This window comes from Microcaecilia unicolor, chromosome 13 (genome assembly GCF_901765095.1).
Source record: "Microcaecilia unicolor chromosome 13, aMicUni1.1, whole genome shotgun sequence".
In the NCBI taxonomy this organism is placed as follows: domain Eukaryota; kingdom Metazoa; phylum Chordata; class Amphibia; order Gymnophiona; family Siphonopidae; genus Microcaecilia; species Microcaecilia unicolor.
Window position 1 is genome coordinate 39,629,597 of NC_044043.1, and position 25,284 is coordinate 39,654,880.

General features: G+C 42.6%; 2 protein-coding genes across 3 annotated transcripts in view; both read left to right on the forward strand.

Annotated features, from left to right (window-relative positions):
• Positions 1–25,284, forward strand: part of LOC115456712 (P2X purinoceptor 1-like) — a 218,197-nt gene that overhangs the window by 184,834 nt on the left and 8,079 nt on the right. The window contains exon 14 of one of the 2 annotated variants that reach the window (XM_030185967.1): positions 9,104–9,208. In XM_030185967.1, coding sequence (XP_030041827.1) covers positions 9,104–9,166 — 63 coding nt within the window. In that variant the 3' untranslated portion in view covers positions 9,167–9,208. The remainder of the gene's footprint in view (positions 1–9,103; positions 9,209–25,284) is intronic. The other variant, XM_030185966.1, reaches the window with a different exon arrangement.
• Positions 13,784–25,284, forward strand: part of LOC115482377 (P2X purinoceptor 5-like) — a 170,615-nt gene continuing 159,114 nt past the window's right edge. Inside the window, exon 1 of the mRNA XM_030222124.1 lies at positions 13,784–14,219. Within this exon, the coding sequence (XP_030077984.1) occupies positions 13,784–14,219 (436 nt within the window). The remainder of the gene's footprint in view (positions 14,220–25,284) is intronic.

A 25,284-nucleotide genomic window follows, 5' to 3' on the forward strand; every position in this document is an offset into this window, starting at 1 on the left:
GACTGTCTTTTTTCTATGTTTGTGCAGCGCTGCGTACGCCTTGTAGCGCTATAGAAATGCTAAATAGTAGTAGTAGTAGCAGCAGTAATTAGATTGTTGTTTGTTTGCTTGTCTTGTCTCTGAGTTGTAGTTCTGTGTTAGTCCTTGTCTGTTTGTATCTTACTGGCTGCTCTGCAGCTTTTAGTTTTGTGTCTTGTTAGTCAGTGTTTTGCTCCCTGTTTTAGTGGCTGTTTTTAGCTTTCAGTCCTGTCCTTTAGCCTATCCGTTCCCTGCCTTGCTGTCCCTGTGTTGCCTAGCTGTTATCCAGTCCTGCCCTGTCCAGTAAGTCCTGCCGGCCACCTGAAGCCTGGAGCTCAACTCTTGGTGAAAAGTGGCCAGGTACAGGTGAAGCCTAACTGTCAGAGATCTGCCCTGTCTCTAGCGTGGGCTGGTTTTGCCTGCCACTGCCGCTCCTCGGCAGTGGTCCAAGGGCTCACAACCTAGTTTCCTGCTTGAAAACGTGACAACTGATGATGCCAGCGCTGCCCAGAGTTCTTCGCAAATTGGATTGTATCTACCAGATGACCAAGCTGACTGCACTGTGCACTGGTCATTGACTGAGTTTTTACAAAGTTTGGGACATTTATATTTCTTGGAAAAGCACCTCTATGAATAATTGAGCTTTTGTTTTTCTGTATTATCTCCTTCTTATTCTGTTATGTGGGTCTCTGTTTTCTAAATAGCCTCTTATTTGCAGGAGGGTTGGGGATTGGGGGAGGAGGTATGAGAGACTGGGTTTTATTTTGTATTTTGGGAATGTTGTGATATTCTGCCTTTCCATCTTTGCTGTTTGTATTGTTGTATTATTAAAATGCAAAGAAAAGAAAATGTAATGGTCATTTAGATATGCTTTGGTTCCATCTTTTTTTGTCTGTATAGTCAGATGACTGAATTTACCCAACATACCAGCAAGGTACATCCCTCTGGGCCCTGATTAAAGTGTTAAGTTCATTTGAGATTTGCTTTGATTTCATTCTCTTTCTATATAGGGATCCACTGTATTTATCCCATGTGTTTCTGAATTCCATCATTGGTTTTCTCACCATCATCTCTATTGGGAGAGCATTCCAGGCATCCACTACCCTCTCCATGAGTAGTAAGGTTCCATAGTTTTTGTCAAAACAAATATGCATAGTGTTGATAGGAGGCCACACTCACTCCATTTTGTCAGCCAGTCAGCGTTGAGAATCCACCTTAACCCCTCCACTCTCCACAAAAGTTCTACCCCTTTAGATCATGTTATGTTATAACCTCCCTAAACACCATGTCTTTTAGTGATGTCATCAGAAGTGATCTCATAACTCCACCTAAGCCACACCCATTTTCCAAGATGGCAGTGCCCATACATCACAAAATCCAAAATGGTGGTGCACATAGGATCCCCATGTGATGTCACAAATCCAAGTTGGTGGCAGCCATGTTATCCTACATGATGGGAAGTGATGTCAGTTGTCAGACACCATGCCCTACAGGCAGTGTGATTCCTTTTATTTCCTCCACCACCTCCTGTTATACAACTTTTATAGCTCGTTCGACTCACTATATAGGGTGCTGTTTCTCTGCAAAAAGCAACCCCTCATGGTCTCGTGTGTAAACTACTTCAACAAACAAGGCAGGCAGGGTGAATGTTGAATCACTCTGTGTTTAAATAAAACACTATCTCACTGTATTTTCTGTTCGCAGTGAGTTCTGCCTTTTACAACTACCACCCAACTCCCCTCGCTAATTATCTTTGTTTTCGTCATACAAATGCACCTCCTCATAGACACACACAGGCAGATCTCTCTCATATCCAAATCTTATGTAGAATTATTTCTATTTTTGCAAAAGTACATCTATTCTTTCTCTGCAGAAATTAGCTTTATTATTTTTTTGTGACTTTAAGAAATGCTTACAATTCAATGTGATCCTCCCTCCACAGCCCACAGCACATCCTGTATAAGTACCTGTATATAATATATTAAGCTGCTTTGAAAAGGCAGTATATCAAGGCCCATCCCCTCTCCCTTTACCTTTCTTTGAATCAGCCCTCCCCCACACATGCAGAGTACAGTATGATCCACAGCCACCCCCGCCACATAGTGAGATGCAATATGTCCCTTCCATGAGCAGCAGCAGGTAGGTGAGTTCTCTCTCCCCTCTCCACATCCCGCTCTGAAAAGAGAGTGCTTTTAAATCTGACTTTTAGAGAATGAATCAATATCCTGTCAGTGTGTGTGTGTCTCATTTCAGTTTTTTGCTATAGAAAGGGTTGTAGAACATGTCTGGGCATGTCCCTTATACCCATACTCTAGGAAGCAAAGTGACACACCCCCTAAAGGCGTAAAAGGGCATCATGTGATAACATTAATTTTCTCTCCGTTTTTACTGTTCAGTGTAATCCCTCTGACTTTCAGCCACATCCTCGCATTGGGTAATCTATAGTTGTATGTTTTATAGCCTGATGTGACAAACTGTGATACGCTCACACTTTGGGATCTCGCTCATTAATTCATCTAATCTCCCAAGACATTCCAGTCTCCCTCCTTGCTCACAAAAATCATAATCTGTGTCATGGTAAAGACAACTCTCTTGCACCCTGTCCAGAAGCTTATACAGCTCTAGTCACGCACCTAGAATCTCTAATGAAGTGAAAGGGACAGTAGATGGCATGGATGGGCAGACTGGATAGGTCATATGGTCTTTTTCTGCCTTCATTTTTCTCTGTTTCTGTATTCACCAACTGTTTTTACCATCCTGCCCCAATCATGTTCCCAAACACTTACAATCCTAGAATCTTTGACTTTTAGGTAATCTGCCTTGCATTGTGTTTGGTAGTTGAGAAACCTGAAGGTGATGCCTGTTAACAGATCTGTTAAAAACATCTGTTAAATTCAAAGGCTGTGTGCATGCCATTAACAAAGGCATAACCATCAAGAAAGTAGTCACCCACCTGTAATTCACCACCCTTTAGAATATGCCTGATGTGTATATGTTCCTTGGCCTCAATATACATCATCCAGCTAATACTGGAGGCTAAATATCTCTTGGTCTGCGGTGATAATTATCCGGCAGGGATAGTACTTTGGTTTAGGGTTTTAAACACCCAAACCTGAACACAGCCATACATATGGAAGTGAGAGTGATGTGTTGAAATGGGTCTGTACAATTCTTTGGGGTTGTCACCTCCAGGTATTTCTTGTACTTTTGCACCAATATCTGTCATTTTCATAACTTACATAGTAACATAGTAGATGACAGCAGAAAAAGACCTGCATGGTCCATCCAGTCTGCTCAAGACAAACTCATATGTGTATACCTTACCTTGAATTTGTACCTGTCCTTTTCAGGGCACAGACCGTATAAGTCTGCCCAGCAGTATTTCCCACCTCCCAACCACCAGTCCCGCCTCCCATCACTGGCTCTGGTACAGACCGTATAAGTCTGCCCTCCCCTATCCTAGCCTCCCAACCACCAACCCCTCTTCCCCCCCCCCCCCCCCACCTGCTCCGCCACCCAATTTCAGCTAAGCTTCTGAGGATCCATTTCTTCTGCACAGGATTCCTTTATGCATATCCCACGCATATTTGAACTCCGTTACCATTTTCATCTCCACCACCTCCCGCGGGAGGGCATTCCAAGCGTCCACCACCCTCTCCGTGAAAAAATACTTCCTGACATCTTTCCTGAGTCTGCCCCCCTTCAATCTCATTTCATGTCCTCTCGTTCTACCGCCTTCCCATCTTCTGAAAAGATTCGTTTGCGGATTAATACCTTTCAAATATTTGAACGTCTGTATCATATCACCCCTGTTCCTCCTTTCCTCCAGGGTATACATGTTCAGGTCAGCAAGTCTGTCTTTATACGTCTTGGAAAGCAAATCACATACCATCCTCGTAGCTTTTCTTTGCACCGCTTCCATTTTTTAAACATCCTTCGCAAGATACGGCCTCCAAAACTGAACACAATACTCCAGGTGGGGCCTCACCAACGTCTTATATAGGGGCATTAAAACCTCCTTTCTTCTCCATTCACCACCACCCTCTGGCGTCTGCCCGTCAACCAGTTCCTAATCCAGTTTACCACTTCGGGTCCTATCTTCAGCCCTATCTTTACAGGACACAGGCCTGTTGTAAAGTGTATACATCTTACTGGCAATAGTAGGCCAGTTCTTTTGTAAATCAAATGTCTTAGGCTTGTTCTCATTGTACCAGTTGTTCAAACCTCTTTCTCATCTGGTATCATACTCTCAACACCATAGTATTTTCCTTGGACATTATCCCCACATAACTTTGATCTTCCTCTATGTTAAAAAAAAAAGTGAGGGAAGTACCCTTTGGGTTTTTTTCGGGTTTTCAGGATATGTTTATTATAATTATTTGTTTTAACTTTGAATTTTTATTGAAATAACATCTCAAACATAACAATGAGCCATTGGCTCCAGCACATGACAATGCAACAATTTAATTTTTATTTTAACATTATGCTTATAACCCTTTTATCCCCCCTATTCCCCCACCCTGCTCCCTCTCACCCTCCACCCCCCACTAACCCCTCAACAACTGATTCCCCCAACAACAGCCCAGACCCCCCTAAACCCCCTCAATATCTGTTAGATGAATCCATTCAGGTGCCTCTGGATTGTATCACCCCTTACGCTTATCAGTCAATTTTTCCAACTCTATACTGGTTTTTAATTTCTCAGCCCAATTACCTACAGTTGGCCCAGCAGACTTTTTCCAATGCATTGCAATAGTGGTTTTTGCGGCGGCTAACCCCATTCTCTTGAATCTCTGTTGCCATCTCTTTCCCCTCTGGTTCCCCCACCCCAGGAGGCACCATTTAGGATCACATGGAAAAGTACCTTCTAGAACTTTAGACAACCTATCCGTTATATCTTTCCAATAATGTTGAATCAAACTGCACCCCCACCAAATATGAAAAAAAGTTCCCGTCTCCCTTCCACATCTCCAACAGCTATCAGAAGCCTCAGGGAACATTCTTTTAATTCTATCAGGTGTATAATACCATCTGCTCAGCACTTTATATGCATTTTCTTTAATAAGCACACACACGAAGGCTTTCTTGACTTCCAAGCATACCCTCCTCCATTCTGCCTCTGAAACATCCTGATTCAAGTCCTTGTCCCATGCCTCCATATAGGTCATTTTCATAAAACTCTGCCCCCTTAGGTGTCCATATATCCATGAAATTCCTTTCCCCCACTTATTCATATCCCCCCATACCTTTTCAAATCCCTCTTGGTCTTTGAATTCCTCCCTGGTCCATTTCTCTGTACTAATAAAGTGTTTGACCTGCATAAATCGGACTCTACTAACCCATACATTTCCTGTAGTTCTTCAAATGTCCGTATTCGACCCTCATCTAGGCACTCATGAAACCGTATGAGCCCTTTTTGAAACCAATTTTGGAATACCTTATTTTCCCTTCCCCCCGGGAACCCGGGTTCCTGTGTGAGCCATGCTTATGTAGATCTATTCCCTGCCCCTCTTACCTTCCTTTTCAGCCTCCCCCACACCGTGAAGAGATGAGATACAAAAGGATTCAGCGTAAGGCCCTTATATGTCTGCTCCAGGACTGAGGCCCACAGCAGACCGGAAGTACCCTTTGTTGCCTTTAAAACCTATATCATGTGGTAGCCTGCTAAGGTTCATGAGTAGAAAATTTAGAGAATCTATAAATCGAATGCTCAAAGTGTCAACCGTCATTTCTAAAAGCTTATCGCCTGTGCTAACAAACCCACCTCCATTTTTTCTTGCAGCAGGTGACAGATAACAAATGCAAAATACCCATTGTAACCTTTCAAAGTGTAAGCTATGAGAGTATAGTCCTTGAACCAGTTACCAACAAAAGTTCTAATGAACTCAGAAAGGCAGCTCAAGAGGTCTGCCTGCCAGAGAGCTAGCAGAGAATTTTCAAATTGTCTGGTTTGATTCAGATTGTAATATACTTTTACCTGCATTTTCTTCTCTTAATATCTCCAATCTGCTGAATTTTTCTCCATCTATCCTAAAAAAAAGACCAGAACAAAAGTCCTTTCTTTTCACTTGCAGGGGTTCTGGCCTGTAAGTTACTATCAGGCTTATTTTCGAAAGAGGGCGCCCATCTTTTGACACAAATCGGAAGATGGGTGTCCTTCTCCCAGGGTCGCCCAAATCAGCATAATCGAAAGCTGATTTTGGGTGTCCCCAACTGCTTTCCGTCACGGGGACGACCAAAGTTCCGGGGGACGTGTAGGAAGCATAGCAAAGGCGGGACTGGGGCGTGCCTAACACATGGGCGTCCTCGACTCATAATGGAAAAAAAAAGGGCTTCCCTGACGAGCACTTGGATGACTTTACTTGGTCTTTTTTTTCTTACAACCAAGCCACAAAAAGGTGCTCGAACTGACCAGATGACCACCGGAATCAGAATCGGGGATGACCTCTCCTTACTCCCTCAGTGGTCACTAACCCCCTCACACCCTCAAAATAAACCTTTTTAAATATTTTGTTGCCAGCCTCAAATGTCATACCCAGCTCCATCACAGCAGTATGCAGGTCCCTGGAGCAGTTTTAGTGGGTGCAGTGCACTTCAGGCAGGCGGACCCAGGCCTACCTGTTACCCACCACAAACCTACTGTACCCACATGTAGGTACCCCCCTTCACCCCTTAGGGCTATGGTAGTGTTGTACAGTTGTGGGTAGTGGGTGTTATGATGGGGGTTTGGGGGGGGCTCAGCACACCAGGTAAGGGAGCTATGTACCTGGGAGCAATTTGTGAAGTCCACTGCAGTGCCCCCTAGGGTGCCCCATTGGCATCCTAGCATGTCAGGGGGACCAATGCACTACGAATGCTGACTCCTCCCACAACCAAATGGCTTGCATTTGGTCATTTCTGAGATGGGTGTCTTCGGTTTATATTATGGCTGAAAATCGGGGACGACCATCTCTAAGGTCGACCTAAATTTCGCGATTTGGGCGTCCCCGACCATATTATCGAAACGAAAGATGGACGCCCATCTTGTTTTGATAATACAGGTTTTCCCGCCCCTTCGCTGGGACGTCCTGCAAGGACATCCTCAGGAAAACTTGAACGCCTCTTTCAATTATGCCCCTCTATATCTCTATTTTCATCCTGACTAACTGCTTATAACTTATAATTGCTCTTCTGCATTTTATGCTGAAATTTGTTTTAATGGTGCTACTTTTTTATCAGAACTGTTTTGTACCTGCATTCCATTGTAGAGCTACCTTTGATTTTAGCTAATATATATTTATATAATGTTATAGATATTCCACATAATTTTTTGGTTTTTGTTTGTATTCTGAGTTAAAATTTAATGCCAAGAAGTGCAGAGTGATGCACTTGGGTGCAGAAATACAAAAGAGATGTACCGGTTAGGAGGGGAGAGATTGATAAGCTCGACTCAGGAGAGGGACCTTGGAGTGATAGTGTCCAAAGATTTCAAGGTGATGAAACAGTGTGACAAGGCGGTGGCCACGGCCAGAAGGATGCTTGGATGCACAGAGAGGTGTATAAGAAAGAAGGTGTTGATGCCCCTGTACAAGTCATTGGTGAAGCCCTACTTGGAATTGTGTTCAGTTTTGGAGGCCTTATCTTGCTAAGGATGTGAAGACTTGAAGCAGTTCAGAGAAAAGCAACAAAAATGGAAGGGTTTTACGTAGTAAGATGTACATGGAGATACTTGCTGACCTAAATATGTATACCCTGGAGGAAAGGAGAAACAAGGGTGATGTGATACAGATGTTCAAATATTTGAAAGGTATTAATCCGCAAACAAACCTTTTCCAGAGATGGAAAAGTGGTTTAATTAGAGAGCATGAATTGAAATTGAAAGGGGGCCAACGCAGTAATAATCTCAGGAAGTATTTTTTCACTAAGAGGGTGGTAGATACCTGGAATGCCCTCCCATGGGAAGTGGTAGAGATGAAAACTGTAACAGAATTCAAAAAGTGTGGGACAAACCCAAAGGAATACTGTTTAGAAGGATCGGATCCAAAGAAGCATAGGGGAGATTAGGTAGGAAAGCCAGTGCTGGGCAGACTTCTACAGGCTAAATAGATTTGGATGGGCTAGAGTGGAGCTTTTCAGGGGCTTTGACAACAGCTTAAAAAATGTTAGAACAAGGCCAGTGCCCGGCAGATTTCTATGGCCTATGCCCTACAAATGGCAAGGATAAATCAAGATCAGGCATACATATGATGTATCACTTTATACTATATGTAATGAGTTTATCTTCTTGGGTGGACTGGATGGACAGTACTGGTCGTTATCTGCTGATATCTACTATGTTATTATGTATGTTAAATTAACACTTATGCTTATGATAAAGATCCATTGCAAATATATAATTGGGCCTGTGTATCCCTATCTCCTGCATACATTCAAAGTCATATACCTTTTGGATGTTTTAGGCCTATCCAGATGTATCATATAACATAAATTGCTTACAGAAATTTCTCTTACCATAGAACTGCTTGTTCTCTAAGACACCGTAAAAATGGTGATGATGGAGTAAAAGATATACAGTCTTGAGAAGTGGTTTTCAGTCGCTTGTTTTAAGAAGACACCAGCCGTCATTGGCTGTACGGTGTAGGACTCATATGTTTATGCTTAAAGGTTGTTCAAAAGCTGCTACATCGCTCAACATAACTTTTTTTTTTTTGTTAACTGACCATCTGAGTTTTGCAGGTAGCTTTTGATCTCTTATAAGAATCCTGCCTCAGGTCCTGTAATTGCATGGATTCCAGAAGCCACACACTCCTCTGTTTTAGCACAGTCATGATGCATTGCATTAGAGCTTTGTTTACGTTTCTAGAACCAAGGCTCTATGGAATGGCATCACCCATATATGAGAACTGATAGTTTGCTGTCTTTGGTGAACATCTGCTACAGGTAAGCAACTTTGTTTTAGTTGTGTAACCCATTCTTTAAACAATATATGCAGGTACTTTTGGGTTAATCAGCTTATTGTACAAGTAGCCCTTAATTATCAGAGAATATATTTTTGTTTTCTGCTCTCCTGGGACACAAATAATTTGTTTGTCTGGTTCTTTTGAAGTCAGAAGCAAATGAAGAACCTCAGCCCTCTCCTAATAACATCCAGAAGGATAACACAGTATAAGAACCTGAGTCCTGCCAAGCTTCACAAAGTTAGATAAACAAGGTACTGCATTGTCCTGATCTATACTTTCTTCAATGTTAGAGTACCAGAGGTGTTCATCAGGGCAAAATTAGCTTATTTCTGTAAATAGCCCTCTTCTAGATGGGCATGGGAGGTTGAGAATGAAGGGCAATTGTGTTTGGGAAATATTTTTCTCTTTTTATTTATTTTTTTTTCATACAGCAATTTCCTCCTGCTCCTTTGTTGTTCCAGCTCATTTGAAACCAGGGCTGAGATCTGGTGCCGTCCATTCATTTGCTACTACCTGGGAATTTTTCCATTCTTTTATATCCCTTCACCCACTCCTTCAACACTCCCAGAAATGACTGACAGCCAGAGGTCTTTTACCTGTGCTCCTTCTAGAACCCTTCAGTAATGAACTCCAAATCTGGCTACCAAATGCACCTTTAGACAATGACCATGACTTCCTTCCCCTGGGGCTCTGAATGCCACTTTTGCAACAGCCCCAGCCAACTCAGAAAGCTTGACAGGGAAAGTACCCAACTAAAGCAGAGATTTTCTCCAGCTAGGTTTAGGGAAATTCTCAGCCAGAACCTATTTGGATATTGCCCATTTGTTATTTAGCCAAAGTCTAGGTGCATAAATCAAGCACTCAGCAGTGTCTGTAAAACATTTGGCCTAGTATTCAAATGAAGTCATACTTTTTCCGACAGTGGTGATATTCAGTTGTAATTCAGATAAGTTATTCATTAGTTTAGGCCTGCTGGATTCCAGGTGTAAACTAAATGGGCAGTTTTAACGTAGTAACTGCAGTTTATATATATAGAGCCCAGTTTTAGAAACGACTTGGAGTGGGAAGTTGTCGGAATGTGGAAAATCCCGACAGTATTTTATAAAAACTCTGTCAAACACAAAGTCTCTTGTAAAATACATGTAAGGACATGCAGGACTGCACATCCATGTCCCTCTATATCCAGCAAGAGCAGTGATTTAAAAAGCTGCACATGGGGAAAAAAGCAGGCTGCTTTTCCCTCTATGTGCATGGGAGCAGTTTATCAAAATTACAGATCCAATGGCATCCATCCTAACTACCATAATTCCCCTCCACTTCCAGCATGAGGCCTACTTCCTGCCTGCTCCCCCCCAACATAAAGGCAGCTACTCAGTCCCCTCCCCCTGATATCATGGCAGCCCCCCCCCCCCCCCCCCCAGTTTCTAAGTTGCCACTGACACCAAGCCCTCCTCTTGACCCTTCTTCCACATGCTATCCTCTAGTCTACATGACTCCCTCTTCCCTTGGGGATTTAGCCTTCCCAATGCCCCCCCCCAGCAGACCCCCGCCCCCATTACCCCACTCCCAGCTCAGATCAGGATCCCTCATATTCTAGGAAGAACAGGAGCAATCTCCAGTCAATCCTGCTGTTGTGAGTCCTGGGTTTAAAATGGTGCCGTGACATATAGCTGTAATCCTGTGGTACTACCACTAGGGGCCGGACAGACAAGTAATGGCAACTACCACTAGGCGGCAGCCCAACCCCTAGTGGTAGTACTGCAAGATTACTGCTAAGGGTCAGGCTATTTTGAACCCAGGACTTTGGGGATAGGGGGCATTGGGAGTTTGAACCTTGGGTGAATTGGGTGGGGTATCTCATGCGGGGGAAGGGGAATGGAAGAAGGGCTTTAGGTTGATGTCTGTTTTGAGGTCTGTGGGGTTCGGTGGCTGTCTAGATGAGGAGAACGGTCTCTGCATTTTCATTTTCCTCTTGAAGCAGGTACTTATGCCTGCCTTCGGGCATGTGTAAATGGCAACATCTACAGATTTTGTATCACCATTTATTTCCTTTGTAAAATAGGACATTTTAATTAAAACCGAGCATGCACGTCACAGGGATAAATAGGGCAGGCAGTGTGGCACCAACAAACCTCCTTGCAGTGAACAGCGCTAGAGGAAGGCTTCTGCTAGCGGGACTTGGGGACCCCCACCAGCCCAGGTATGTGGGGTTATGGCGGGAGGGGGGGGACAGAGAGAAGTGGGGGAGGTGGGGCAAAATATGCCCCCCCCCCCGCTTTGGGCTCAGCCCCTCCCCCCCCCCCCAAATTGAGGTCTGGCTACGCACCTATCTGAGAGAGTGCTTATTTGGATTCATGGAATCTTAGAGTGAAGAAAACAGGAGTTAAGAATTCTGTGAGGTAGCTTGCCGGCCAAAGGAGAGAATTCCTGATGTGAAAGAGGCGAGAAGAGTACATGAGATGTCTTACAGATTAAAGGAGCAAGTTTCTGATTGTGCACTGGCAGTGAAGAAGTGGGTTCCTAATATCATGAGGAAGCAGTGTCCTACCTCAGAAGCCAGAAGAAAGAGTTCCTTGAGAAGAAGAGACAATCCAAGTTTTTTTCAAACCATCCGATATTCAAAGTGATTTAAGTGGGCAGGAAAGGCCACCTAACCACCGATATTCAATGACACTTAACTGGGCAGGGCTGCTGAATATTGGCTCTGACTGGCCATTTGTGAAGTGGGCAGGTGAGGAATGGTACAGGAGTGGAGTTGGGGAAGATCCAGCAGTTATAATTTATAGTTTATTTCAATTTACTATTCCGCTCTAACTGGCAGGCAGAGCAGAGCATTTTACATAAAATTTAGAAAAGGAAAGGAACTCCATCAATAATAGGAAAGTTAAAACAGTCACGCAAAAGGAGAGAAAAGCAAAACTAGGGTAAAAATGGTGAGAGAGGGAAAATAAAGTAAGGGACTAGTAAGGGTACCAGGGGTGGGTTTCACTGGTGGTTTCTGTCAGTCTTCTTCTCCAAAGGCCTGTTTCAACAGCCATGTCTTCAGGTCAGATTTAAAGCTACTAAAAGAAAGGTTACTGTGAAGAAGGGGAAGATTATTCCAGATGTGCAGTGACAAGAAGAAAGTGATAAGTCTAGTAGATTTAAGATTAGCAAATTTGGGACTCAGGAGGACTAGGCAATAGTCTTTGATTGACCAGAGAACTGTTGCTGGTGAATAGGGAACAGTGAGAGATAATCAGGGAAGCCCAGCCTGAAAGCTTTAAATGTAAGGATAGCCACTTTATAAATTCTGCATTGTTGAACCAGTAGCCAGTGATATTGTTTCAAAAGAGGGGTTGTGTGATCAAAGCGGTGATAGGGTGGATCAAATTGGTGGAAGGGTAATGTTATATGTTAAAGAGGGCCTTGAGTCAAATAGAATGAAAGTTTTGCAGAACACAGAATACACTTTGGAGTCCTTACGGATAGAAATTCCATGTGTAAAGGTTAAAAGGATAGTGATAGGAGTATACTACCCTTCACCTGGCCAGAATGAACAGACAGATGTAGAAACATTAGCAGAAGATAACAAACTGTGTAACACAATAATAATGTGTGATCTCAATTACCACTGATAATTTCCAAAGGGATAGTAGAATAATAATCACTAAAATATCTAATTAATTCTACTCTGCTACACACGAGTATTGGAAGTGTGCAATTGCTAGCATATATGAAAATGTGGAGAAAAAAAGACTTCAGAAATCCTAACGAGTGCTTTTAATGTGGAAAACCACCTTTTAATTTTCTAGCACTCTAGTTCTTCAATCACCAGTCTTCACAAAAAAAAACTCCACTCTTCTTCTTCATATAATACATGCCTAAACACCTTTTCACAATACTCGATGTTGAAGGCTCTCAATCATAGTAAACAAACGGTGAATCAAATGTAACTTAACTGAAATGTTCTTCAAGCTGTCAATGCTGCGTTCGCATATAATGTTCCCAAAGCCCAACAGGAGACCCTGTTTCGCCAATCCTAGGCTGTTTCAAGGGCCAGAACTTTCATAAAGACAGATATTTCTTATCTTCCAATTTCACCGCATTCAACTGCCTCCCGTCGGCGTCCTGAAAACAAGTCCTACTTCCTTCCTCTATATATACGTCATTTCTTACAACCCATTAAATCAACCTCAACAACTTTATTGACAGGGGTCTGTTTCACAAAAAAGCTTTCCATTCAATCGATATATTCAATCCCTTAGGTATGACTGTCTGCAGTGTGTATATCCATCGCTGTTCCCGCTGTCTTAACTTTTTCTTAATATCACCTCTGCGTTCCGAGACTTGCATTTGCTCTAGAACTACACATTGCAACTCATCAAAATCATGTTGTTTCAAAAGGCTATGAGAAACCAAAGGTTCATATGTCTTTTTGGCTTGTATACAATGTCTGTGTTCAATTAGTCGCGTTTTTAACATTCTAGAAGTTTGGCCAACGTAATACAAATTACAGGGGCATTTCAATAGATAGATCACGTTCTTCGACTGACAATCGGTTACAGACTTTAAATAATATAGCTTGGGTCACGTGACGCGATGCACGCGAGCGGTCGCTAAAAGATTAGCTCCGTGCCCTCTCTCGCATTCTAAGCTATAAAACCTCGAAAAAAATAAGGAAAACGGCTAAAAATTGATAACAACAACCCGCGAGGCTAGACCGATCGAATACCACCGCAGATCGGGTATCCGAAGCAGCGATGGCCGCAAAATCGCTCCGTAAAGACAAGGATAGAGGAAAAGCGGGAGAAGACAAGATGGCGGCACCGGCGAGCCCATCAAATATGTCGGTTAGCTCAGCTTGGACCGCCGAAATAGTGGGAGAGGTTACAGCAGCCCTGGAAGTAATTCTAGACAAGAAATTACAGGGACTGGACTCCAAATTGGCAGGTTTGCAGAGCAACATGACGCAACTTACCCAGGATATGGCAGGCTTTCAGCAACGAACGGGGGCCCTGGAAGACCAAGTTACAGCTATGGAACAGAGGTATGGCAAACTTCTAAAAACAGTGGAAACACAAGCCGAGAAGATAGAGGATCTGGAGAACAGATCTAGGCGCAATAACTTGCGTTTTGTCGGGCTGCCTGAGGATATAGGGGAAAGGGAGCTTCGCCCATTTCTGGAGAAGTGGTTAGTGAAAGAACTAAAGCTGCAATCAGAAATGGGGCCCCTAATTATTGAGAGAGCCCATCGAGTAGGCCCCATGCGACAAAGTGCGGGTAGGCCCAGAATAGTAATATGCCGGGTACTTAACTTTACCCATAAAACTGCAATTATGCAGGCCATACGCGGTGGAGCGGCGCTGACTTATAACAATCAAAAAATCCTCTGTTTCCAAGACTATTCAATTGCAGTTGCCGCGCAGAGGAAGGCTTTTTCGCCGACTTGTTCGCAACTAGTGCAGCATAAGATCAAATTTGCGCTGTTATACCCAGCAAAGTTAAAGATCTTTTACCAATCATCTACTAAAATCTGTGAGACAGTTCCTGAAGCACAACAATATGTAAGACAAATACTGAGTACAGGAGATGAATGATTAACGGATACTGCTATGACTGGGAAGGACATGGAGCAGATACAGTTGAATAGGTTGGATTTAAATTACTGACAATGTTAAAATATTTGAGTTAAGGAAGTTGAAAACCTTTGGATAAAATGACCTCAATGATACAAAGTGACAACCTGAGTTTGGATTGATTAAGCAAGATTTTGGGGTCATGACAAACATAAGAACCGAATGAATATAGGGCCAGTTGTGGCCCAGATAGAAGATCAGGGACGCAAGTCCATGGACATTCATGAAAGAGACTAAGATTCACTCCGGTGGTGTAAGGAGATGAATGACTCAAAGTGATCGGATAAGTTGGATCTGTGGAAAAACGCAGGCAACTGGAGTGCATTGGATTACAAATTTGAGAATAAAGCGGCAGGTAACTGTGAGTTGGAACTTTCAGGAAACTGACTACAAGAGCCAAGCGCTCTTGAAGACCTGAAACAGGGTAGACCATGAAAAGTTACAACTTAGGAAAGTATTTACGACCGTGGCCTAGACAATAAATACGCACTGCAAGAGAAATTTATCGGTCTATAATAAGAATAATAGGTTGAGGAGGCAACTTGATCAACCGTTGTCACGTTTTCTTGGATTACAACTGCTGCTTGGAAGAGGCAGCTTGATCAGCCGTCTTCACGATTGTGGATTATAACTGCTGTTTGGATAGGTGGGAGCCAAGGTGGGCATCTACAGACAATACTACTATCCAACAAGAGCGGAGATTTGGAGGTAGTATGGAAGGCATAGTGGAGGAGTAAATGTTGGCCTACCTGACAAGCTGGAAGTAAACATTTAAGAGGATATATGCTTAACAGATATAAGACACTATCCCTCATTTGGGATAGAAAGGAGGGAAGAATTGGTGATGAACTATATGTAGGTTATGAAAAGACATTAGATTAAGGGAATTATAATGTTAAAGGTTAATGTTGGAGTTACTACATATAATATACAAAAATCCAAAATATAGGAATGGGCATTGCCATAATGTTAAGAAACTGTTATATTGAGTAAAGTTATTTAGAAATGATAAACCACTGACAAAGAGAAGAGGTACCCTTGAATATGAGGAGAGAGAGGGGGGGAAGGGGAATTATTATAAGAGCTTACACAAAAAAGAGGGAAGTTAACTTTGAAACAGAAGCTTAATTATATGGAATGTAGAGAGGGGCGTAAACGTGACTAGTCTCATAAATAGGGACGAAGTACAGAGGGGTAATAGGGAACATGGGGGGAAGGGAAGTAGAAGGGAGGGATGGGAGGTCAAGGGGGGGGAGGAGTTGGGGAGGGATAAGGAGCAGGGGGAAGCAAATAGACGTAAGTCAGATAAAGAATAAGGAAGAGAAAAATGGTACTATACAGCATAAGAGAATGTGTGAGGCATACATGATAAGAGGGGGGAACCATAGGCTGGGGTGGTTGCTCCAGGAAGATAAAAAGCTTTTGTGGGTGATCGGATGCCACCACAACCCGTGAAAGATGGTTAAAATAGTGACCTGGAATGTGGGGGGCATCGGATCACCAGTGAAGCGCTCTAAGATATTAAAATATCTACAGAGAATCAGAGCGGATGTTGCTCTTTTACAAGAGACGCACCTGAATGAGACAGAACATGATAAACTTAAAAAATGGTGGGTAGGAGAATGCATTGGTTCACCCGCAAAAGGGAGAAAAGGTGGAGTGGTCGTCCTAATAAGAAAGGGGGTGGTGGACAAGATTTGTGATGTAATTAAAGATCCAGAAGGAAGGTACATTTTTTGCAGGGTATTATTGGCAAGGAGACAAATACTATTGGGTAGTGTTTATGCACCAAACCAGATGGATACCAAATTCTACCAACAGATACTAGGACATTTAATAGTAGAAGACTCTTCCCAATTAATTTTGGGAGGAGACTTTAATACAGTATGGGACCCGCAGATAGACAAATCAAATGCCACACAGACACCAACTCACTGGATGTCAAAGGGACTACCGAACTTATGTTCCCTTTTGGACCTATTGGACATCTGGAGAGTTCTTCATCCACAAGATAGAGATTACACACACATGTCCAGAGCACATAACACACAGTCAAGGATAGACTATCTACTGATGTCACGCACATTAATGGGAGAAGTCCAGGATACCCAAATAGGACCGTATGCAATATCGGATCATGCGGAAGTTTGGGCGACTTGGAACCCTGGGGAGGTGGGTGGTAAATTTAAGCAATGGACATTCCCAAGTTATTTGACCCATAATGCGGGATTTCGGGAACATTTGTTGAAAAGTTGGAAGGAATATAAACTTTTTAATGAGAACACAGCCTCCGACTCAATTGTATTCTGGGAGGCGGCAAAAGCGGTCCTAAGAGGAGAGATCATTAGTTATGTAAGCCAATTTAAAAAAACTAGAGACAGAGAGATACTGAGACTAGAGAAAGAAATTGTAACACTGCGAAAGAGGTATGACAGGTCTCCCAGTGCTCAAATGAGGAAAGAATTGGTGTCAGATCAGGTGGCTTTAAATACCCTTATCCATGAGAGAGAGATGAAGTCACAAGCTTATTATAAGTTCCAATTATATAAGCATGGTAGTAAAGGTGGAAAGATGTTGGCCAGACTTATAGCTCGGAAACAGACATCGAGAAGGGTTATAACGTTAAAGGATAAGACGGGCAAACTGTGCTTTACAGATTTGGAAATCCAAAATATTTTTAAAACTTTCTATCAGAACTTATATACAGAAGAACATGACTCAGATCTTCCGAGCAACTTATACTTAGAGGGGGTGGCCCATCCGGTCCTCTCTGAAAGGGAACAAAAAGTATTAAACGAACCAATAAGTATTGATGAAGTACACTGGGCAATAGCTAATAGCACACCAGGGAAAGCGCCAGGACCGGATGGTCTAAGAGTAGAATTTTACCAACTATTAGGGGAAGACATACAGCCTGCATTGGTAGAGACTTTTAATGGGTGGGTAGACAGAGGATTTCTTCCTAGACAATTGAACATGGCCCAAATTATTTTGCTACCCAAACCCAAGAGAGATCATACATTGCCGGAGTCATATCGACCCATTTCTCTGCTGAACTGTGAAATGAAAATATTTGCTAAGATATTGGCGGGACGCATGAGTCGCGTATTACCAAAATTAGTGCAGGAGGGTCAGGTGGGATTTGTCAAAGGAAGATCAGTTGCAAAAAATTTGAGGAGAATCATCACAGCGCTGGAACATGTAAAGAGGGAATTAAAGCCAACATTGATGATCAGTTTTGATGCCGAGAAGGCATTTGATCGGGTTGATTGGAGTTATTTGTTTGCCACGCTAAATGCATATGGATTTGCAGGGTGGTTTATTACAGCAATTAGAACACTATATGCATCACCGCAAGCTAGAATAATGGTCAATGACAATTATTCGGAAGCCTTTGAAATAAAAAGAGGAACTAGGCAGGGGTGTCCCCTGTCGCCACTTCTTTTTGCATTATACTTAGATCCACTGATTAGGGATATAGTCGAGATGCCAGCCATAAGAGGAGTGGTGATTGGGAAACAGGAATTCAAATTAGCTGCCTTTGCAGACGATTTGTTAGTTATGCTCACAAATCCAGAGGAGTCCTTAACAGCACTACTGGAGGTGTTCAAAGAGTTTGGAACCTATTCCGGGTTCAAACTAAACCTGGAAAAATCAGAAGCATTGGTTAGTAACATACAGAATGCAACACCCTGGCAGGGAACATTCCCATTGAGAAGAGCAGCCATGTCGTTTAGATACTTGGGTATAGAGTTGACGCCAGAAGTGGTAGATCTATATTCACTTAACATTAAGTTGTTGTTGACTCAGACTAGACACCAACTGGAGAGTTGGAGACAGTTGCAACTGCCGCTGATGGGTAGAATATGCCTAATTCGGATGGTGATCCTACCTAGGTGGTTGTATGTCATGCAGACCATACCTATATGCATATTAGGGAAAGACCTGAAAACATTCACTAAGATGGTAATGAAATTTTGCTGGGCCAATAAGAAAGCTAAGATGAAACAACAACTCATGATGGGCAATTGGCAACAGGGAGGGCTAGGCTTACCAGACTTGAAGATATACAATATGGCCTGCTTAATGCGGCATGTGAGAGACTGGATATTCGAAACAACATACTATACACCATTAGAACTAGAACAAGAATATTTTGAACCGCTGCGTTTGAAATCCCTCATACAATTAGAAACGACGCAGGTCCCCGAGATACATAGGGACAATTTGCTGTTAAAACCGCTTAGGAGAGCATGGCAATTCTTGGGGAACAGATTGAAGATGGGGAAAGGGGTAACAGAACTATTAACAATCAGAGGGAATCCAACGTTTACAGCAGGTATAGAAAACCCAGTCTTTTAGCGATGGGAAGAAAGAGGGTTAGAATGTCTGGACGATGTAATAGGCGATAATGGAAAGATTAAACCTTTAGATCAGCTATTGGAGGCAGATACAATTCAATGGGGTGATACATTTGCGCACTGCCAGCTCAAACATTTTATTCAGTCAATAGATCAGGGCCGATTGGAACAGAAACAGGGACTGAAACTAAAAAAATTTTTTCTAGAAATTTCTGAAGAATCGCCATCAATCTCAGGGATACATAAAGCTCTGTGGCCATATGAGAAACCCAAAAACTTTCAAAAGATAAAAGAGCGCTGGGAAAAGGACTTAGGAGTCAAGTTATTGGCATGGGATGTTGAGAGGCAACTGAAGGGGATACCGAAATTGGTCAGCGGAGCTCAATATAGGGAATGTGCATTCCGTTTTATACATCGAGCATACATGTCACCTGCACAATTTGCAAAATTCGGGGGTTTGGAGACGCCCCTGTGTGTGAGATGTGGGAGAACAAACAATACATTCTATCATAGTTTTTGGAGCTGTTGGAAGATTAGAAGGTTTTGGGGGAAAATAACCCATTATATATCACAATTATTAGGCCGAAAACTAGTAGGTACACCAGTGCAGATGCTGTTAAATTTACCAGGATCATTTAAAGGTCAAATACCAGAGCACAATATATTTTTCCGTAAAGTAACATTGCTGGCAAAGAAATGTATCTTGCAAAACTGGACAAATGATATAGGGCCAGATTATTGGCATTGGCGGAACCTTATCCATCAGTTAATGATGTGGGAAGCTAAAGAAGCCAAACGTTCACTAAAAAGAAAGAAAACATTTATGAAAATTTGGGGTGCTTATGTAGATTCTTTGTCTCCTAGGGGAAGAAGTGTGGTCCTCAACACATTCAGATGATAACAAAGCATAAGTATCAATAAAACGGGGGGAGGGACGGGATGGGGGAGGAGGGGGGGGGGGAAAGAAAAACTTTTGGAGACTGTAACAATAAGTTGTTGTATAGATTTGGCTTGACAGATGTGGTATCAATGATTGTAAGAATGTTCTTGTTATGTCTTCAATAAAAAATGTTGAAACATAAATAATATAGCTTGCCTGTATGTGTATCAATAAATTTATCCACTTCCTGCATAATATGGCACACCGAACATTGTCCGCATGCCTTATGTTGTCCTGTTCTAGTAGTCATATTGTTATGACGGTTCCAAGTATCAGCAACACATAATAAATCATTCAAATTGCTCTGTCTTTGATAAGCAAACAAAATTCTTAAATCACGGAACCAAGGATAAATTTGTAACATAGGCAAGTGTTTTTTAATGATCTTCATCATTCTGTTTGTGTGTATATTATATTTGGTTACAAAAGTCACAACTTCCTGTTGTTCTACTGTATTTCTAGTAGGATTAAGCAACCCACTGATCGGAATACCACATTACATTTTCATAGTATGCACCCTTCGCATTGCAAAACTAATATTCCCTTTGCACAATTTTTGCGTTATCGTAAAATTTGTTCCACTAATGAAAAATTTAAGCAACAGACGTCTCATTTACAACAGAAGTTTCAAGACAGAGGTTACCCTGCAACTTTGATATCCAGATCAGAAAAACGCGCTTATTATAATCATAGAGAATGGTTGCTTAATCCTACTAGAAATACAGTAGAACAACAGGAAGTTGTGACTTTTGTAACCAAATATAATATACACACAAACAGAATGATGAAGATCATTAAAAAACACTTGCCTATGTTACAAATTTATCCTTGGTTCCGTGATTTAAGAATTTTGTTTGCTTATCAAAGACAGAGCAATTTGAATGATTTATTATGTGTTGCTGATACTTGGAACCGTCATAACAATATGATTACTAGAACAGGACAACATAAGGCATGCGGACAATGTTCGGTGTGCCATATTATGCAGGAAGTGGATAAATTTATTGATACACATACAGGCAAGCTATATTATTTAAAGTCTGTAACCGATTGTCAGTCGAAGAACGTGATCTATCTATTGAAATGCCCCTGTAATTTGTATTACGTTGGCCAAACTTCTAGAATGTTAAAAACGCGACTAATTGAACACAGACATTGTATACAAGCCAAAAAGACATATGAACCTTTGGTTTCTCATAGCCTTTTGAAACAACATGATTTTGATGAGTTGCAATGTGTAGTTCTAGAGCAAATGCAAGTCTCGGAACGCAGAGGTGATATTAAGAAAAAGTTAAGACAGCGGGAACAGCGATGGATATACACACTGCAGACAGTCATACCTAAGGGATTGAATATATCGATTGAATGGAAAGCTTTTTTGTGAAACAGACCCCTGTCAATAAAGTTGTTGAGGTTGATTTAATGGGTTGTAAGAAATGACGTATATATAGAGGAAGGAAGTAGGACTTGTTTTCAGGACGCCGACGGGAGGCAGTTGAATGCGGTGAAATTGGAAGATAAGAAATATCTGTCTTTATGAAAGTTCTGGCCCTTGAAACAGCCTAGGATTGGCGAAACAGGGTCTCCTGTTGGGCTTTGGGAACATTATATGCGAACGCAGCATTGACAGCTTGAAGAACATTTCAGTTAAGTTACATTTGATTCACCGTTTGTTTACTATGATTGAGAGCCTTCAACATCGAGTATTGTGAAAAGGTGTTTAGGCATGTATTATATGAAGAAGAAGAGTGGAGTTTTTTTTGTGAAGACTGGTGATTGAAGAACTAGAGTGCTAGAAAATTAAAAGGTGGTTTTCCACATTAAAAGCACTCGTTAGGATTTCTGAAGTCTTTTTTTCTCCACATTTTCATATATGCTAGCAATTGCACACTTCCAATACTCGTATGTAGCAGAGTAGAATTAATTAGATATTTTAGTGATCTCAATTACCCCAATATTAACTGGATAAATGTCCACAGAGCCCGGAGTGGATACTGCCAAATGTACTATCACTTTAAATGTTTGAGGCAGTGCCCCCACTACACATACACAGGTGCCTTCCTGCCTGAACACAGGACCAGCAGCAGTGTTGCCAGGTGGGCGGTTTTACCGCCCAATTGGGCGGTTTTCCGCGACCCGCCGCGGGAAATTTTTGCCCGCGGCGGGTTGCGGTTTTTTGGGCTGGTTTTTGTGCTTCGGGCGGTTTTTTCGGCCGCGGGGGGGCGGGGTTAGTGACGTTTTTGGGTGGGGTTAATGACGTTTTGGGCGGGGTTAGTGACGTGGGAGGCGGGGCCGATTACGTGGGAGGCGGGGCCGATGACGGGGAGGCGGGGCCGATGACGTAAGAGGCGGGGCCGATGACGGGGAGGCGGGGCCGGTGACGTGGGAGGCGGGGCCGGTGACGGCGGGGGCGGGGTTTATGACGGCGGGGGTGATGACGCGGGGGTGGGGGTGTCAGGGGCGGGGTTTGTGTTTGGGCGGTTTTTGGGCTGTTTTTTGGGCTCCAGTGGGCTGGAAAAAAATTTTCCACCTGGCAACCCTGACCAGCAGTCTATTGTTTTCTGGAGAGCAAAGAGGTTGGGTTTCTAATCTTTCTTCAAGGCATCAAGCTTCACTTTTTTTTGTGCCTTCCCTTTTTTTGGGACATTTTTCTTTAAGTTTCTTTCATTTTTACCCTTTTCTTTTATTTGAAAACAATTTTCTATATATATTTTTTCCAATTTTTCAATTTTCGGTCTTCGAGCGTTCAGAGGCCTTTTTCTGACCAGGGAGCTTTGACCCTTTCTACTACTACTACTACTACTACTACTACTACTTATCATTTCTAAAGCGCTGTACATTTGAACATGAAGAGACAGTCCCTGCTCGACAGAGCTTACAATCTAATTAGGACAGACAAACAGGACAAACGAGATAAGGGAATATTAAAGTCAGGATGATAAAATAAGGGTTCTGAACAAGTGAATAAGGGTTAGGAGTTAAAAGCAGCATCAAAAAGGTGGGCTTTTAGCTTAGATTCAAAGATGGCCAGAGATGGAGCTTGACGTACCAGCTCAGGAAGTCTATTCCAGGCAAATGGTGCAGCAAGATAAAAGGAACGCAGTCTGGAGTTAGCAGTGGAGGAAAAGGGTGCAGATAAGAGAGATTTACCCAGTGAATGGAGTTCCCGGGGAGGAATGTAGGAAGAGATGAAAGTGGAGAGGTACTGAGGAGCTGCAGAGTGAATTTTGTCCAGCACCAATGTCAGGCTCACCAGTCTATAATTTCCCAGATAACCTCTGGAATCTTTTTTTTTTAATCAGTGTTACATTGCCCACCCTCCAATCTTCTGATACCGGGTTTGATTTTAAAGATAAATTAAATATTACTAACAATAGGTCTGCAAGTTCATTTTTCAATTCTATTAGTACTCTGGGATGAATACCATCCAGTCCAGGCAATTTGCTACTTTTCAATTTGTAAATGATCTAGAGATGGGAGTAACTAGTGAGGTAATTAAATTTGCAGATCACACAAAGTTATTCAAAGTTGTTAAATCGCAAGAGGATTGTGAAAAATTACAAGAGGACCTTATGAGACTGAGACTGGGCATCCAAATGGCAGATGACTTTAATGTGAACAAATGCAACGTGATTCATTTGGGAAAGAGGAACCTGAACTCTAGTTACATGATGCAAGGTTCCACATTAGGAGTCACTACTGAGGAAAGAGATCTTGGTGTCATTGTTGATATGTTGAAACCCTCTGCTTAGTGTGCAGCGACAGTTAAGAAAGCAAATAGAATGTTAGGTATTATTAGGAAAGGAATGGAAAACAAAAATGAGGGCATTATAATGCCTTTGAATTACTCCATAGTGTGACCGCACCTCCAATACTGTGTGCAATTCTGATCACTGCATCTCAAAAACATATAGAGGAAGATAATCGAACGGGGATGACCATCTCTAAGGGCGCCCATCTCTAAGGATGGCGCCGTGAAGGGGCGGGGCATCCTGTATTATCAAAACAAGATGGGCGTCCATATTTCGTTTCGATAATACGGTCGGGGACACCCAAATTTCAACATTTGGGTCGACCTTAGAGATGGGCGACCTCGTTTTTTGCAGATAATGGAAACCGAGGACGCCCATCTCAAAAACGACCAAATCCAAGCCATTTGGTCGTGGGAGGAGCCAGCATTCGTAGTGCACTGATCCCCCTCACATGCCAGGACACCAACCGGGCACCCTAGGGGGCACTGCAGTAGACTTCACAAATTGCTCCCAGGTGCATAGCTCCCTTACCTTGTGTGCTGAGCCCCCCCAAAAAAAACCACTCCCCACAACTGTACACCACTACCATAGCCCTAAGGGATGAAGGGGGGGCACCTAGATGTGGGTACAGTGGGTTTGTGGTGGGTTTTGGGGGGCTCACATTTACCACCACAAGTGTAGCAGGTGGGGGGGATGGGCCTGGGTCCACCTGCTTGAAGTGCACTGCACCCACTAAAAACTGCTCCAGGGACCTGATGGAGCTGGGTATGACAGTTGAGGCTGGCATAGAGGCTGGAAAAAATGTTTTTTAATTTTTTTTACGGTGGGGAGGGGGTTGGTGACCACTGGGGGGGGGGTAAGGGGAGGTCATCCCCGATTCCCTCTGATGGTCATCTGGTCAGTTCAGGCACCTTTTTGAGGCTTGGTCGTGAAAAAAATGGACCAAGTAAAGTCGGCCAAATGCTCATCAGGGATGCCCTTCTTTTTTCCATTATCGGCTGAGGACGCCCATCTCTTAATCACGCCCCTGTCCCGCATTCAGTACGCTGCCAACACGCTCCCGGGAACTTTGGTCATCCCCGCAACGGAAAACAGTTGAGGATGCCCAAAATCGGCTTTCGATTATGACGATTTGGGTGACCCTGCGAGAAGGACGCCCATCTCCCGATTTGTGTCGAAAGATGGGCGCCCTTCTCTTTTGAAAATGCCCCTGATAGTGGAATTAGAAAAGGTACACAGAAGGGTAATGAAAATGATAAAGGGGATGGAACGACTTCCCTGTAACGAAAGGCTAAAGTGGCTAGGGCTCTTTAGCATGCAGAAAAGATGGCTGAGGGAAGATATGATAGAGGTCTATAAAATAATGAATGGAGTGAATTGCTTGTTTACTCTTTCCAAAAATACTAGGACTAGGAGGCACGCAATGAAGCTACGAAGTAGTAAATTTAAAACGAATCAGATAAAATATTTCTTCACTCAGCGTGTAATTCTACTCTGGAATTCATTGCCAGAGAATGTAGTAAAAGCAGTTAGTTTAGCAAAGTTTTAAAAATGTTTGGCTAACTTCCTAAAAGAAAAGTCCATAAGCCATTATTCAGATGGATTTGGGAAAAATCCACTGCTTATTTCTAGGATAAGCAGCATAAAATGTACTTT